At 42.6% G+C, this 18,198-nt stretch overlaps 1 protein-coding gene across 2 annotated transcripts in view; it reads left to right on the top strand.

Moving 5' to 3' along the window:
* The first annotated feature begins 239 nt into the window (after positions 1 to 239).
* Positions 240 to 18,198, top strand: part of MTAP (methylthioadenosine phosphorylase) — a 42,802-nt gene continuing 24,843 nt past the window's right edge. For both annotated transcript variants that reach the window (XR_014018998.1, XM_081268144.1), the window contains exons 1-4: positions 240 to 675; positions 11,495 to 11,581; positions 12,741 to 12,799; positions 15,998 to 16,165. Coding sequence is in view for 1 of the 2 variants with exons in the window: in XM_081268144.1 (XP_081124270.1) it covers positions 643 to 675; positions 11,495 to 11,581; positions 12,741 to 12,799; positions 15,998 to 16,165 (347 nt within the window). In the remaining variant the exon portion in view is untranslated. The remainder of the gene's footprint in view (positions 676 to 11,494; positions 11,582 to 12,740; positions 12,800 to 15,997; positions 16,166 to 18,198) is intronic.

The raw sequence follows: 18,198 nt of genomic DNA, 5'->3' as shown, positions 1-18,198 counted from the left end.
AAATCATAATTTGTAAATCAATAGCATGTTACTCAGTCTTTGGTTATCCCTGAGGTGTGGGTCAATCCCCCCAGGAATTGAAGAGCTGGTTTAAAGCGGCAAGAAGAGCAGACCACGCCCCCGGCCCGCCCCAGCCCCACATCAGCGCTGGAGGCAATCTCAGCAAGCTAGTTCCCTCCTCCGGAGGATTCTCCCTCCCGCGAGAACTTCTGGAACGCAGCCGGGGCGTAAAGGCATCTGTACTGGGCCGACGTGGGAGTACTCCTCTTCTTATAGGGTTCTGGTGAAAGTTAAGGAGCTGATTTAAGTACAAAGCAGAGAGTCTGGAACAATAGAAGTTTCCCATCAAGCGTTCCGTTACTACCACTATCAGGAACCCGTTACAGCGGGAGATGAAGAAAAGAAAACCGGAAAACCGGAAAGGTCTGCATAAGGGGCGGGACGCGGGAACCTTGATTTGAGGAGGGGGGTGGCGGGGGAGAGCCCACGGGCGCAGCCAATCCAGCTGTCCCAGGGAGGAAGAGGCGGAGTCAAGGCCCACCCCCGGACTCCGCCGGGCTCACTCCCGCGCTGTGTGTTTGGCCCGGCAGCCGCGTCTGGGCCCGGCACGTTCGCCCATCGCAGCCTCTTCTCAGCACAGACATGGCCTCGGGCGCTACTACCACTGCGGTGAAGGTGAGATCAGCCTGCCCGGTGGCTTTGGTTCGCCTTGACCGGTAGCCTCTTGCTCCGCTCCTGGGAACCGCACCTCTGGTCTGTGCCCTCTGCCAGTGTAGCGGTGCCGCGTCGGGGAGGGGCTGGGGCGCGGCCCTCCGGGAGGGGTGCACACCTTCTCGCCTCCAACCTGAGGGCTTAGCTGCATTCCCCTCCCCAACCTTGGGGCTTGTCTGCACCGCACCCTGCAGGGCGGTGGCAAGTCATTTTTAGAGGGGCAGTGGGTGGCCTTAGGTTTCGCCTGCGCTGCTGCCCTTCTCAGGCACCACTCCCTTCTCGTGAGGTGTGCCTGGCTAGAGCTGGTCGTTTCCCCCATGTGGCCAGGCGCCTGCAGCTGCTGCGACTGTCGCCCCATGCCTTGCGGGATTCGCGCTTCCGCTTTCTTGACTCCGCTCACTGTCCTCGGCCCACGTGGGAGAGCTGCGTACCTGCCCTTTTGCAAGCTTCCGGCTTCTTTCTTACAAACTTAACTTTCTCCTTGGTGAAGTTTTCCCCTGGCGCAATGCTGTAGAGTTCTGAGACTTTTCTTTAAGTACAATAAAGGCGTCTCTTCCCTAGGGCCGCTCTTGCTTTGGAGGCCTCTGACTTGAATCTGCTTCGTTTGCAATCTGGAAAGTTAAGAGCTTAGATTCTTTGGGCCCCATATCCTCAGAGGTCTGGGCACGTGGGATCAAAGCGCGGTAGGAAGCTCTAGCCAGAAAAAGGCATGACTTTTGAGAGTTGCAGTAAGCTTCCTTGGGGCTTTAAACACTTCTTTCCTCTTTGGTGGAGAGTTAGTAGAATTACAGTACACAGAGAAAATTCTATGATAAAACTTAAGACCTTTTCTAGACTTTTATTATTGGCCAAGAACACGGTTAACTTGGTTCACTTTTAGAAATTTCTTGCCCATGATGCACAAGGTCCGCTTTCTCCTCCAAGCATTTCTTGGTTCCCTGCACTTTTGTGCAGCTCTCCTGGGAAAAAACACTTCTCTGGGATCAGTTGGTATTCAGCCAGAGGGGTTGGTATATTAGGCCTTTGCAGTGTTCATGAAACACAAGGAGAGGAGTGGGTGAGGGTGTTGTAGTCAAAATTATATGTGTAACTTTTTGTGCGTTTTATAGAGGGCACACTTTGAGAGGTTTCCCAGGCCAATAAGAGGGAAGAAGGCAGAAACTCACGTGCAAAGTATGTAAGTTTCCTAAAGTAACTGTCTATGTAGTGCAGGTTTCACTGCAGAAATTAGTGTGTTGGTATTATGTTTTGCACATGGTTTAAACTTATTAAATAGTAATGTGTATAAGTGGGAGAGCTTAAATTAATTTTGAATTACCCTTTCTCCAACAATTAAACTATGTTTGGTATCATTAGACCACAGTTTTCTCCTACGGGAATTTAAAGCACCAACAAAAAGAGGGATCTTACTTAAAACAGCTTCACTTTAATCCGGCTAGCATTCTCCTTGCCGGTTTTCCTGTAAAATAATGCAGTGCATTTAAGTGCAGAATGGGCAATGTGATTTAAGCCCTGATGTAAATATTGAATGATGTATATTTTTGTTCTTGGCAAGCTGCTGGACATCAAATTAAGAGGTACAAATGGTGCTAGGCCTGCCTGCTGATTTCTCTTTGTGAAGCTAGAACATGGGAGAGTCAAAGTGTACACTGTTTAAATAAGCAGATTATATGGACAGCATCCAGGCTAACGAGACAGTAATATTTTGAGTAAAACTGTCCTTGTGTATTATTTTGTGTTTTGCTTCAGTAGGGAAAGAGAACAGTATCTCCTTCCTGGGACCCCCTACCCACAAGACATTTGCAGCATTTCTGCATCTTATAGACCAGGTTGCTGCAAGCCAGTGTTTTGCTTAGATGAGGTTTCTCCATCGAGTAAAAATATATATATATTGGATTACCCCAGTAGGGAACTAGGGTAAGTGACAGCTTCGTCACTGACAATCCATGTTGCCAGCATCACATCCCCCTTGATTGCTAAGGCAGCATTCTGTGTAGAAAACATGAAGGTACCCATGTCCAGAGCAAAACAGCTGGTAAGAACTATATTCTCTCCATTGTGGTGTATTAGTAGCAGCACTTTTCCTTCTATGGCCACACTAACTCTTTTGCAGGTGTCAAAGATCAACTAAGGTGTCCAGAATTACACAGCAGGGCCTAGATAATGGGCCCAGAGCCTGGCATTCCACCAAGTGGATGTGAGGCATTACTGAAATATTTCTATGCCCTGTTTTATTGTGAGTCTTCAGAAGGGCATCCAGCCTTAGAAAAGGGAATTGGGAGTGCATGCACAAAGCAGGCCATCCTCCCTGAACCCACTGAACACACTCTCCAAGTCTGATGTGGAAGCACAGTTGTGTGTCTGAGCCCTCATTGACATCACTGGCAGCTGACATGTGGCCTGACTTACTGCCATCATTTCATCTGGTCATTTAAATAGCAGTTTGATTGGAGGTGTAGGGATGAGGGTGTTGCAGCTTAACTCAAGGCAGAGAGGGGAGGAAAGAACTATGAAGGCCAGAAGCCCCGCCCATATCCCAGAAGGTCCTAACACTTCTTCCTCAGAATCTTACCCTTAGGGTCCTTGGCTGTCAGAGAAGCGCTAGTCACACTACTTTGAGAGGTGTTGGATTTAAGCACAGTAACATTTAACACATTGAGCCCAGTTCTACATACTCCGTTAATGCCAGCCCTAGTCCCTCCCTTTGTAAAATACAACTATTACCAAGGATTGGAGCTTAAATTCAGTCACCTTGGTTTAAGAGGGTCTGTTAGATCGTCAGATCATCTAAAGGTTAAAAACATCAGATTGGGGTTGGAAATGTGATACTTGTATATTGTTCAAATCTAGCTGTCTACTGGCAGAATTTTATGCAAAAGTATGTACTGAATATCTGCCAGGCAGTGGGGGTACATCTTTGAGTAAGACAGTGTCCCGCTTTTCTTCAAGCTTATCTGGTAGTGGAGGTAGAAGGCCAGCCAACATGAGAGTGAAACAGAGTGATGGGGTCAAAAAAGACCTCTAGGAAAGCAGATTCTAAGCTGTGTAGTGGTCTCCCCCAATTTTATATGTTGAAACCTAATTGCCAGTGTGATGGTACTAGGAGGTGGGCTTTGGGGGAGTGATTAGTGTTAAGTTAGAGCCATCATGCCTGTGAATAGTGCTTTGGAGGTGGGGATAACCAGGGATTGAACCCAGGGGCACTTAACTACTAAGTCACATCCCCAGCCTGTTTTATATTTTTTTTTGAGACAAGGTCTTGCTAAGTTTGTGAGGCTGGCTTTGAACTTGCAATCCTCCTGCCTCAACCTCCCTAAGCAGCTGTTATAACAGGTGTGTACCACCATACCCAATGAATAGTGCTCTTTTGAAAGAGGCTCCAGAGAGTTACCTTATCCCCTTCTACCATGCAAGGCCTCACCTATGGACCAGAACAGGTTCTCTCCAGGCACTGAATCTGCCTTCATCTTGGATTTCTGGCTTACAGACTGTGAGAAATAGATATCTGTTGCTTATAAGCCACCCAGTCTAGTATTTTGTAATTGCAGCTTGAGCAGATTAAATATAAGTGGCTAGACAAAATGAGGATAATCATGTGAAGACCTGAGGAAAAATAGGGGTCAAGACAGCTAAAACCAAGGTCTGAGGCAGAAGTGAAATGGAGTCCTAGAATAGAAATCTCGGTGCTGGTGCATGTTGAGATGTGGCTGGGTGCAGCTTATTTAGCCTTCCATACATACCATGATTTGGATTTAATTCTAAATGTTCTGGGAACCATTAAAAGGTTCTGAGCAGAGAGGTAGGATCTGATTTACATTTTTAAGTGATTACTTGGCTGCTGTGTATTGAGTAGCCTGTATAGGGAAGGAGCTAGATCAAGCCAGATGCTGCGGCACTAGTGCCCAAGTCGGGGGTGGTGGCCACAGAAGTCGTAGAACAGAGGTTGGCAAGATATGGGACTGCAGCAGAGGAACAAGAGGATTTCTGTTTCCCACCTGGGGAACCCAAATGATGGTAATGCTGGCGATCGTTTTCAAACAGAAGATGGGAAGGAACCATGAGTGATTCTTTGAAGCAAGAAGGGTGAATATAGGATTCCTTCATCTGATGTACTACTGGTGGTTAGCAGGCTGGGACATATGATGCCAAGGGGCCTTTGCTATAGGAATAAAGTGGGTGCAGAGTGATGTTGGGTTGAGGGACGGAGGACGCCCCTGAGAAGAAAAGTAATTGGATAGTCTAATGGTTCACTGTAGTTGGGTATGGTTCATGCAGTGGGTGAGGATAACAGGTGGGCAGTCAAGAACAGAGGCAGCCATGGGATTAACGCCTGGCATTATCCAGGGGGACCTCAGGGAGACATTGTCCTCCAGCTTCCGCCACAGCAGATGATAACTGACCAGGCAAAAGGCCAAACAGGTCTTTGCCATTCATTCAGGGAGAGGGTGTTCTAAGGGATCTTAGTGGGCTGTGACTCCTCTGTAACTGCCCAACTTTCACTCTGGGTAATTAAAAAATAATTTGTTAATCTTTTTTGCTGTGACAGGGAGGGGATATGTTTCACAGTGACCTGCACAGCGAGTGAACAGTTCTCCGAACACAGGTGTGGGTCAGATTAGGAAAATTTGAAATTATAAAAATAAAGACAAGGACTCAATTATAAGTGGAAGCAGGATATGGTGGGTACACCAGCTCTGGTGGAGTCTGGCTTAACAAAGAGCAAGAGTCTCTGTGTTTATTATATAGGTATAAACATCAAAGGGATTAAGTTTGTGAGCAAAACAGCTTAGTTGGGACTTATCAGTTTGCACCCACATCTTCTACCTCCGGGCAGCTGGGATTTGAATTCAAGGCTTTTGAACTAGTACATTCCATGACAGGCATGGAATTCTCCCTATCAACAGTGCTGAGTCACCTGGAAATGGGCGTTTCTCTTGGCACTATTTTTTTTTTCCTTTCCTTTTTTACACAAATGGAGCACAACTTTTTCTCTTGGCACTATTTTCTTTTCATCTTTCTTTTTTTTTTTTTTCCCCACAAATGAAGCACAACTTTTCATTTCTCTGGTTGTACACAATGTAGAGTCACACCATTCGTGCAATCATACCAAAAGATTCCCAGCATGAGCGTCTCAATAATTCGAAGCAATGATTTATTCACTGTTCCCAACAGATATGTCCCATTATAGGCAGGGAGTAAGCCAAAAACACAATGTCATAAAAGAAGACAGCAAGTCAGTGAAGAATGAGCCTTGAAAACTACTTTGGGCTTTCTCAAGTGTGGCCGGTGGAGGACTTCAGACTAAAAGTCCCTGTATGGTGCTCCAAAACTGGGGTTCAGCCCATAAGCCTCTGGTGAAAATCAAATTACCACCAAGCCTTCATTTTTTTTGCCTAGGGACACTATGGCATTTTGGGCAGGACAGTTGTTTTATCAGACATCCCTGGACATTGAAGAACATAGAGCACATCCTTAACACACCCCTGCTCAAATGCCAGCAGCACTCCCTGCAATCCCTGTGACAGCCACAAATGTCCCATGTTTCCAGACACCCCCAGGAGAGCCACTTGATACTGGGTTGAAGACCTGTGTGCTGCATTCCACCTGGTGAGGAGAGATGGGAGCAGCCAGGTTTGTGTACTGACCAGCAGAGAAAAACGGAGATACAGGAATTTTTTACTCTGAGGAAGTTTAGATTGATTTTGTGTGTTGCCAGGGCTAGTAAGGTGTACTGAAACAGTAACTGATGCTAATGTGGTGTTTCATTTGACTCTCATGATACTTCTATAGATTAAGTAGAAATCTGACCCTCATAGATAAGGAAGATGAAGAAACATAGCGTAAATACTTTCATGCAGTGGACCCTGGATCCTTAACTGTGATAATCCCCGTATTCTAGTCTGCACCTCAGAGGCCTCTAAACCAGTGGTTCTCAAAGCTTCCTAAGCATCTGCCTTACTTGGTGATGTTACAAATGCAAATTCTTGGGCCCTGCCCCAGTCTTGCTGAACCAGAAATATAGGACTTTAACAAACCCAGGATGTTAAATGCCCACTGACCCTGGAGCTTTGGAAAGGGTGGACAACTGCATTCTAATAGACTCTTATGGCAAGTCTTATTCTGTGTTGCTTTCCTATAGCTGCTGTAGCACCTACCTCAGACTGAGTGCCTTCCTATGGATGCCGGAAATCCAAAATGAGTCTAACGAGGCTAAAATCAAGCATTTGTTGGCTCTTCTTGGAGGATCTAAAGGACAGTCCAGTTGCTTGCTTTTTCCAACTTCTGAAGACATCAGCCTGGCTTGGCTTAAGGGCACCGGAATCACATCCCCTTTTCTCTCCCTCTTCTCCTGGGATCCTGCCACCATCATTTGACTCAGCCTCACTTTTATGAGGCTCTTTTTCCTGATTACATTTAGGGCCTATTCAAATAATCCAAGATAATCTCCCCATCTCATGGTTCTTAATTTAATCATTTAACATGCATAGATTCTGAGAATTTGAATATAAATAGGATCTATTTATATTAAGATCTGGATCTTAAATGTTCCCCAAAGACCCATATTTTAAAGGCTTGGGCACCAGCCTGTGGTACTATTGGAAGGTGGTAGAACCTGTAGGAGGTGGGCCTAGTAGAAGGAAATTAGGTCATTGAAGGCGATTTTGGGACCCAGGACCTTCACTCTCCTTTTGGCTTCCTGGTATCCATGAGGTGAACAGATTTCTTCCACCGTCTTCTCCACCAGGTGCTCCCAGCCATGATGTTCTGCCTCACCACAGACTCAAAAGAGACAGAGCCAAGTGACTGTGGATTAAAACCATGAGCTGTAATAAACTTTTCCTCTTAAATTATTTTCACATGTATTCCATCACAGCTACAAAAAAACTGATGAATATAGGGACCATTATTCAGCCTACCATACTCAGCTAGGCCACATTTTATAAATTTGTGGTTTAAGCCCTAAAGCAGCATGCTTAGTTGTGGATGCACGTTACAACCACTTGAGGAGCTCTAAGTAAAACAAATTCTGCGTCTCCCATTAATCAGAATCTCTGCAATCTGGGACCTGAGCTTTGGCATTGAAAGTTCCCCAGGGGATTTAAGTATTCTCTCTGCTGACTCAGGAGGAAGCCAGGTAGATCCTGTGAAGGAGAGCTCTAAAGAACACAAAGAGCTTTGAGGAAAACCTTTAAAAATTACCTGACCATTTCAGGAGTGAAGTGTCACTGGACTCGTATCTTGACATTGCAAGGAGAGGATGATCAAAGCCATGAGTGTTCTGAACTGTGGGCCATCAGACTTCTCTGACTGGAATGTAACATCCCTGTAGTAGTTCACCAGGGCTGCTGTAATAAAGCACACTAACAGGTGGCTTAAGAAATGGAAGCATATTACCTTACAGTTGTGGAGTCCAAGATCAGGGTGTGATCAGGGTCAGTTTCCCTTTTCTTGGCTTATACCTGGCCGTGTTTTCCACATGTTTTCACAGTTTTTCTTCTATATAGGTGTCTGAATCACTTTTCTTAGGACTCCCAATTTATTGGATTGGGGCCCATCCCATTGACCTCATTTAACCTTTCTTAACCTCATTGAAGACCCCATTTCCGAATACGGGCATATTCTGAAGTACTGCTGGTTAGAACTTCATCACGAATCTGGGGGAGTGGAGCACAGTTCAGCACATAATCATTCCTCACAAAGGACATTTGAACCATATTGCAGGTTTTAAATAGGTAGCCTGAGTCATTTGGCTGTTCTTTTCCCATATAGGACATCTGGGATTTTGCAAAGTCCTCAGGGACTTCAAAGCCAAGTTGGCCAAATAATGAGGGCTTCTATCTGCTGAGCTTACTGAACTTGTCAGCAGCAACCAGAGGTGACAGACTGAAATACTCAAAGACTGTGCCAGCTTTAGCTCTGACTCTTAACCTCCTTGAGAATTGAAGCACTCAAAAGCAGTCCATCGCCTTGGCATGGGATGATCTCAGCTACTGAGAGTTGTAATGTTTTAAGAATGCCCTCATAGAGCACTGGGTTCTTGAGGCAGGGTGTTCAGATCTCAAGGTGATGGGTCCTGAGACCAGACTGGGTAGGTGAAGTCTCCTGGAGTCAGGTACCAAGGAAAATGCACATAGGATAGGGATTTGGAGGCACCCTTTCATCCTTGCTGGATCTAACCATTCTGGCCAGGTAAGCCACCACTTGGACAGGATGCTTCCATCCTGTCAGAGAAGAAATCAAACCTGTTTTTCTCTTTTTTAAGAAGACTGTCTCAGTGGTCTGTCAGTGGGAAAATGGGGAAGGAACTGACAAAATCTTTTAGTGACCTTGATTGACCAGGGAGTTCCCATTTTAGTCCCTTATTTTGTGTAATGATGGGGAGAATTGGCCCAGAAATTCCATTTCAGGCCTTAAGCCCATTTTATGGATAAGCTAGAATTAACTGGACTCATGACTGATGATCCAGCCACGGGTCTTATTGTTTCCTGAGGATGGATGAAGTTATCCGTGATCAGTCCTCTTCCCCTTTAAGGTGGTCACTCAGATGCCCAAAGGTACTATTTCTATGCTTGCTCTGTGACCTTGGTCAAGAAAGTTCTTGACCCTGCTGAGCATGTTTCTTCATAACATGGAAACAACAAAACTTTTTATAAATAGAGCATGATATCAGGAAAGACTCCAAGGGATATTAGGACATAGCATATCATGATGATTAAGCTTTAGACACCTGGGTCTCTATCCCAGGTTTGCTCCCTATGATTTGCTCTTATACAAATTTCTTTATTTTTGTGCTTGTCTTTCCTTATTTTAAAATGGGTATAATAGTATAGGGCCTATCTCATAGGATAGATGTAACGATTAAATAACAGATTAGGCCTCTGAAGCACTTTACACAATACATCTGGCATGTAAATACTCAAAACAGTCATTTCATTATCAAGGCACATACTGAATTGATTGTTAAATTTAGAGGCTTACAAGGGTGTAAATAGAATTGGGCCATTAGTGCTTGGAGACTTTCTCTCAACTGTACTTTGCCATAGGACCAGCAGGTGGCGACATTGACCACATTTTGGCACTGCCAGCCTCCATCTTGGAGGTCCAGTTACCTTCAATGGCAATACAGTACTCAGTCACTACACTTGTTGCTTTATCCCTTGCAAGGAGGGTTTCCATAAACAACTGGAACTAGTTGGATGGCTGGGTAGGCTTGCCTGCAGATCTTTTCATTGCCAGAGACTCCATCCTGCCCTTCTGGCAAGCACTGGCCACTTGCTTTCTAGTCAAATACTGTATATGCTTTGCTGAGGACTGAGTTGCCAGTTACCTAGTGCAGGGCCATCATGCAGCCCAGATGGTATATACTGAAGTTTGGAATTCAGAATTTCAGGACTGCCTAGTGTTCTTTGTTTGTTTTATTTTTTGTTGTTGTTTTTGGTACTGGGGATTTAACCCAGAGGTACTCGACCACTGAGCCACATAGCCAGCCCCCTCTCCAATTTTTCCCCCCAAGACAAGGTCTCACTAAGTTGCTGAGGCTGGCTTTGAACTTGCGGTCTTCCTGCCTCAGTCTCCTGAACCATAGATGTGCATCACCATTCCCCACTAGCATTTTGTAATCACTGCTTCCATGCTGGACTAGCATGAAAACTGAACAGTAGTTCCAAAACCAAATTAGATTTGTTTTGTATGTACAAGCCTGAGGGTCCACTGTTAAATCCAGAATCCACTGTTAAATCACCTACGCCACAGCCCAGGGAATATCTAAAAACAATCAAGTCAAAGTGGTCATAAGTAAAAAATGCAAAAGTTTCTTTGAGTACCTGAATCTCCAAAGAGTAGGCTGAGAGTAATTTTTAGAGTCAGCAGTTTATTTCTGTGACCAAGATGAGGACGTTGGCTGGACAGTTTATTAACCTCTTTATGACTCGTGGTGCTTAAGAGGATACATAAAATGAAGGATAAAATGGAGAGGCCAGATCAAAGGAAGGTTCCCATTTGCAAAAAGCAGTGTGATTTCTTTTTTTAAAAAAAAATTCTGTTCAACTAGATGATTTTAATGTATTGACTAAATGGAGTGCTGCTTTTGATTTGATTTAAAACTAATGTTTATTAGTTTTATGTTTTTTAGTTAGTATGAAACAATAAAACCTGTGATTTTAGTAATGTACCACAAGGTGGCTCCATCAACTGACTTAGCCACTTAAGGAAATGTACTAAGCCAACAGAATTTTCAGCAAGGTCTCACTAAATGCCCCTATTTTACATATTTATTTATTTTCAATTTGTTGACTCCCCCACCAGGAAATTGGGGGCCAGAGAAAGAGCCATTTTCCTCCAAATGAGATAAATCAACTTATATAACCTGATCTGAAAATTGCTTACTTTAGATATTCAAGTAATTCTAAACTTTGAATTTTTGTTCCAGAAGCTACTTTTTCAATAGAGTTAAACCTTTTCGTTGGGGGTAAAAATAGTTCTGGTCACTTTCTATGATCTTTCTATTGGTGTCATGTCTGGTTTCTGGCTGTTTACATACTTTTTCCTTTCAGATGTTAGCCCAGAGAAATTTTCCTAATGATATCAGTTACTTAATTAGATATCTAAAAGTACCTCTCTATTTATTTGTAATTCAGTCAGAAATAAATGTGATATAATTTTAAAAATTACATTTTGGTTATTTCTAAACAATAGAAGACCTTCAAATGTTTCTGAATGTTTTTCAATATTTCGAATGAAAAAAAAAAATGACCCAGTGTGATGATCTTTTTTCTTCCCTTAGGTTGGAATAATTGGTGGAACAGGCCTGGATGATCCAGAAATTTTAGAAGGAAGAACTGAAAAATACGTGGATACTCCATTTGGAAAGGTTAATATCTATGTTAATAGCTATGTTAGTTTTATACACTTCTTACTGGCTTGCTTTTTAAATCAAAAGAAAAAAATTGCTTTTGTATTGACAACCCAAGTCTTGGCTTGGGGTCTTGTCATTGGGTTTCATCCCTCCAGAGCAAGGATGCTTCAGAGCTCCCTGTTTTGAAAACACAGCTTTTGAATATGCACAAGTAACTTCTCAATTCATGTTGCTAGAAGGCAGACACTCATTTTAGACATAACAACTCTGCTTTTCAAGTCTGCATTCAAATAAGCTTCTAATTCAGTGACTATATGTCACAGCACACTAATTCAGGGTACAGGCTGATGACTAATAGGATGAAGTACTATTACAAAGTAGCTTTTTTTTTTTTTTTTTGAGTGAGCCCAGAGCCAGAGGAGGATTGTCTTGGAGATCACACAGTGTGGGTATTCATAGCACTGGGAGTGATGTGCTCTTCGGTTTCCAGGACACACTGCTTTTTCCCCAGGCTCCTGTGTCACTGGCCTAGGCCAGGGTGGGGTGTCTGCTTTCTACTTACTCCCTATTGCTACTTCCAAACATAGTTTCTCTGATCCTCTGAAGATCTCTGCATCTGTCCTTTCTAATTAAATCCTCCTTTTTAGCTCAGTTTTTGGATTGACCTCATGACTTCCAGGTCCTATGTCATCTTGGCTTTCCTCCTAACCTCATGCTTTGGCAACCCCTCAGTGAACAGGGACTTTCCCTGCATCATCCCATGGCCATCTGAGACCTGGTTAACATAAGCAGACAGCACTATTGCTGAGTCCTTCGTGTTGTGGTCTCATTACCTCTCTGCCTTTCACTCACACCTATTCTTGAGTCTGCTGTATACCCTTGACACATCTAAATTTGTTGAGTCTGCTATCAGAGTCCACTGAGTGCTTGATACAAATGACCTTACTAAGTGATACCTATATAGGCCCCCAGCAACCTTCAGAACCTGAGTTTGCACTCAGTTAAAATTCTTTGATTATGTTAATTAAATCTAGACTCTTTTCTAAGCTATATTTTCAGACTGCAAGTTTCATGAATCTATCATAGGTTAACAATTTTCAATGGCAGCTTTTTAAATTGTTTGCTTATGTGTCTTAAAAATCACTGAGGTGTAACTATTTTTCATTGCACACAGCCATCTGATGCCTTAATTTTGGGGAAGATAAAAAATGTTGATTGTGTCCTCCTTGCAAGGTAAGTATTTTAAGCTTTTTGAATATTATCACTAAATTGAAATTCAGCTTAAATTCTGGAACGAATAATGATGAAGGCATGAGCTTTTATGTGTTGGAGTCAGAACATCTTAGCCACCTTTAATTACTTAATTAATTAATTAATTGAAGTAAGCTTTGCATATGTAGGATATCAAAGAGCTCATGTTCCACTCCATCCCAAGAAAATCAGGTGAATAAAATTGAAGCTCTGTTTTCAGTTCTAACTGCAAGAAATTTTTTTTTCCTAATTAACATAAAGAACAGTGTTCCATTAGTGACTTCTTATATAGTAGTTGTTTCATGTTTGTGGAAAGGGGCTTGGGCCTGTCAAGTGAGTTGACTGTAGTGTCTAGACCTTGTTCCCTGGTTGAGGCTGGTGCCACTCCCTGGTGTAAAGAAGGCAACATTGTTTTTATCACATAGTTAGACATTAGACTACACATTTAGTTTTCCATTGCCTAGTTTTCCATGGCTGTGTTCCAGATTACCACGGATTCAGCAGCACACTTATTTCCTAGTTTCTGTGGTCAGAAGTCTGGCACAGGTTTCACAGGGTCCTCTGCTTGGGTCATATAAGGTGTATTCCCTGCTCCACTCTTGTATGGAGCTCAGGCTTGTTCAGGCTTCTGTGGTTGTTGGCAGAATTCTTTTCCTCTCAGTTGGAGGACTGAGGCCTTTTTTAGCTCCTGCAGGCAGCCCACATTCCCTGCCACTTGGCCTCCCCACAGCTCTTTACCCTATAACAGCTCATTTCTGTAGGGCCAGTAGAACCTCAGTAGCGTGCCAGCCAAGTGGAGCCTGGGAGACCCATCCAACCACGCTGAGGAGAGGGGATTATGCAGGGCATGAACGTGGGGCCCTCAGTTTCAGTTTAAGATGGTCACCGAAGTTATTTCAGGGCACTTCCTTTGTTGGTCTTTACTGGCTTGCTTTTTTTTTTTTTTTTTTTTTAAGAGAGAGAATTGTTATCAATATTTATTTTTTAGTTTTCAGTGGACACAACATCTTTATTTTATGTGGTGCTGAGGATCAAACCCAGTGCCCCATGCATGCCAGGCGAGTGCGCTACCGCTTGAGCCACATCCCCAGCCCTAAATTTTAAAAAAAAGAAAATAGCTTTTGTATTGACAACCCAAGTCTTGACTAGAGACGGCTAGAGAATTGATTAATTTTTTCCAAGGTCCATAGGGAGACCGTTGGTAAGATGGCCCAATGCTGAGGCTTTAATGTTCCTGAACTAAACTGTCAGACTGTGAAATGATTGACCCTCTAATGCATTGGTTCTGAAATGCTTTTGGTTTTAAAAATTTCTTTTGAAATAGCTAATCAAGAGTTTTAGAGAACACTTTCAGAAAGATATATGTACATTCTGGGTATCGATGGTCCCCATCTTCTGATAGGATCGTCTGTTAACTCAGGATAGAAGCCCCAGTGTGCTACATGTGTCTGCAGTTATTTTGATGCTTTTAATACTTCTGTTGTTCATCAGGAAAGACATTAAAGATACTTTTTAAGTATAAACATGAATGTAGGCATAACAAAAACGAAGCCTAAGTTTCTAATCATCATCAAATAAACTAAGTTTTGTAAGTTTTGTGTGGTAGTCCTTCTGCATGATCACATGGAAAGGAAACTTGACTTTGGGCACTGCCTTTCTGTGATAGAGCATGACATGTCTTAGTTACTCAAGTAGCCCAAGATAATTTTAAGTTTTGTTTTGAAATATGGCTTATAAGTATGCTTTGTGATACACGTGAATTTTTAGAAATAATTTCAGAAATTGAGTTCCTTTTACTAGCTGCTCACTGGAGTCCCTCCAGGTAGAGGGGGTGTGTGCGCGCACACACACACACACACACACACACTGTTGTGTATTTCAAGTGATCAAAGAATTTTAACCAAATACATGTTTTTGTCTAACAGATCAAACCATTTACTTGTTATGTATCCCTTTCTAAGTGCCAGGGAGGAAGGTAGACACAGCATCACCCTCCAGGCTGATTCCAGTTGAAAAAGCTGAGACTAAAAGAAGATAAGTTTAAGGTGCTGAGAAGCACTATGAAGAAAAATGGGTTTGAGGAACTGATGTGATGTGGATGTGATGGTCATAGAGGGAAACTCAGAGGTGGTGATCTTGGAGTTTAGACCTAAAGAGTTTTGAGACCTAAGTAGAAGTAAGTGTGGATGCAGCAGAGCTATGAAACCTGGGTTAGGAGGTGTTGTGTCATTAAGCTGGGGCCCACGAGGTAGAAATCCGTGGTAAAGTACTAGGTTTTATTTGAAGTATGATAGTAAGCATTGGTGATTATATTGGTTTACTGAGACTATCATAACAGTGCTATAGAATGGCTGCCTTGCATAACAAATGAATTTTCTCACAGTTCTGGAGGCTGGAACTCTGAGACTGGGGTGTTGGCAGAGCTCTTCTTCTGAGGGCTGTGAGGGAAGGTTATATTCCTGGCCTGTCTCTTGGCTTGTCTTGGCTTGTCTTGTCTCAGTGTCCTCATATCCACTTCCCTCTCTACATATCTATGTCCAATCAGGACTCACCCTAATGACCTCATTTTAACATAATTATTTCATAAAGATCTGTCTCCAAAAGCAGTCACATTCTGAGTTAGGAGTGGAGGTTGGGTCTTCAACATGAATTCTGGTGGGTCACAGTTCAGACCATCCAGTGGTTGTCAGTCAGGTAAGCAGTTACTGGACAAAACCTGTTACTGTCACTCCAAACAACTGGGAACTCTCATGCCTTTACAAGTTTTCATTAGCTTTTTGGAGGATCAGGCAGAAAGGAATAGAAAGACCCAACTGCTTGGGCTTCCATTTCAGTTAGAAAACAGTGGTGCACATGAAACCTCATGCCTTGCTCTGGGGCATTCATGCCCCATGTGACAGATGCAGTATGTCTTCCTGGAATGTGGATTCTATGCAAGTTGTTACCTGCCCTTGTAGGAAAATTAATATATGGAACATAAAGCTGGTCTGCATTTTAAGATGAGCTAGTCTGTGCTTGTTGTAGTATGATTATTGACTGATCTCTTCTCATTCCTCCTCTGCCAATAAAAATGCTTTGGTAGAAAACACTAGTAAACACTGCCATTGAATTAGTATGCTTTTCTAGCAGTATTAAGATGCCCTGATCACTTGTCTACCATCTTTATTCTCTTTCCCTTAGACATGGGAGGCAGCACACCATTATGCCTTCAAAAGTCAACTACCAGGCGAACATCTGGGCTCTGAAGGAGGAGGGCTGTACACATGTCATAGTGACAACGGCTTGCGGCTCCTTGAGGGAGGAGATTCAGCCCGGTGACATCGTTGTCATCGATCAGTTCATTGACAGGTGAGCAGTCATCTAAAATGCTCTTGTAGCTGGTCACTCCCAGCTCAGAAGATGATGTATAGGAACTACATGGAGAAAGGAAGAGCAGGACATAGATGCATCTGAAGCTTTTTCTTGTGAGAGTTTTAATTTTACTTGACAAATAGTAATTATATACATTGATGGGATACAGTTTGAGATTTCGGTATATGTATACATTGCACAATGATTAATATGATTGATTGAGCTAGTTTCCATCTCACATATCCATTTTGGTAGTGAAAACATTTGATTTTTACTTTAGTAGTATTGAAATTCATAATTTGTTTCTATTAATATAATCACTATGCTGTACAACACATCTCAAAAACTTTTTTTGTTGCTTAAGTGAAATTTAGTGTCCTTTAACCAGTATTTTTCCAACCTGTAATGAACAGTGTTTTACTCTCTACTTCTGAGTTGGGTATTTTTAAATTCTACACATCAGTAAAATCATAGAGTACTTGTGTATATACATCCACACATGGAATACTATTTTTTATTCATTCATGTATTGATACAACTTGAATAATTCTATATCTTGGGCATTATAAATAGTGCTGCTGTTAACTTGGATGTGCAATATTTCTTCTATATACTGAATTTATTTCCTTTGGAATATGCCCCAAATGTGGTGCAATCTCAACTTTTATATTGATCATATATTGCAGTGATTAAATTTTTAGATAAATTAGGTTAGATAAGATTTAGATTAATGGTGCATGCTATAATACCAGCAGCTCAGGAGGCTGAGACAGGAGGATTGCAAGTTCAAAGCCAGCCTCAGCAAAAGTGAGGAGCTAAGCAACTTAGTGAGACCCTGTCTCTAAATAAAATACAAAATAGGGCTGGGGATGATGTGGCTCAGTGGCCAGGTGCTCCTGAGTTCAATCCCTGCTACCTGCCCCTGCGCCCCCCGCCCCACCAAAAAAATTTTTTTAGCTAATTTTACATGTTTTTCTTTTACTTTTTTAGTGTGGCCACTAGAAATTTCAAAGTTACATTGTGAGCTTGTATCTTATTGTTGTTGGCCAGCATTTTCTTTTTCTTTTTTTTTTTTTAAGAGAGATTGAGAGAGGAGAGAGAGAGAGAAAATTTTTAATATTTATTTTTTAGTTCTCGGCGGACACAACATCTTTGTTGGTATGTGGTGCTGAGGATCGAACCCGGGCCGCACGCATGCCAGGCGAGCGCGCTACCGCTTGAGCCACATCCCCAGCCCTTGGCCAGCATTTTCTAAAATGATAGTGCCCCCTGATTGAGCCACATGGCTTTCATTTAACCAGCCATGGGCATATATGTATTTGAACTTCTCATAGGAGAAGAGAACCAGAACTAATTGCCTTGTGGGTAATGAAAACACATTTCTTAATAAAGTGGATTGTGTGTGTGTTTTGAGGCAAATGTTTGACTTCTCTCTTGGTGCTATCATTGAGCAAGAATAGTGAGCTGGATGCTGTGCTGTTTTTGCCCTAAGGTTCCCAGAGCTTCAGTTTGTTTGACAAAACTGTAACATTCTGCATATCTGCCCCAAGGATCTTAGGGCTGCAGGGTGGGGGACAGGAGTCCTCAATCCAAGATCTCATCTTGGCTCTGTTGTGCTTCAATCAGACCAGTTACCTACATACAGGTCAGTCCCCTACAGAATTAAGGGTTGAACTTATCTGTTAGGCTTCCCTGCACTGCCCATGGATTGTCTCCAGGGGCTGATCTAGAGACATACACTTTGACCTATTGCTATAACTTTACCAGCATGTCATCTCAGAAAAAAAATCTTCATCCTGCAGTGATCTTCAAAATTGTTTTTGTCTAAAAGTAAAAGATTGATTTTAATCCTTGTAATATAACTTTGTAACAAAGAATTGGAATCAAGCAGTAAGACTTTTTATTTTATAGATGGAATAACTAAAACACATCCTTTCTCATCTGTCAGTCTCCAGCATGGGCTGTGCATCAGCCATGCCATGCATACCTCAGAGGTTATTTGAGTTTTTTAGAAATAGGAGATTGTTGCT

This window comes from Spermophilus citellus (assembly GCF_964194105.1).
Source record: "Spermophilus citellus genome assembly, chromosome: 2".
Classification (NCBI taxonomy): domain Eukaryota; kingdom Metazoa; phylum Chordata; class Mammalia; order Rodentia; family Sciuridae; genus Spermophilus; species Spermophilus citellus.
The sequence above is the reverse complement of the archived record's forward strand: the minus strand, read 5'-3'. Positions and strand labels throughout refer to the sequence as shown.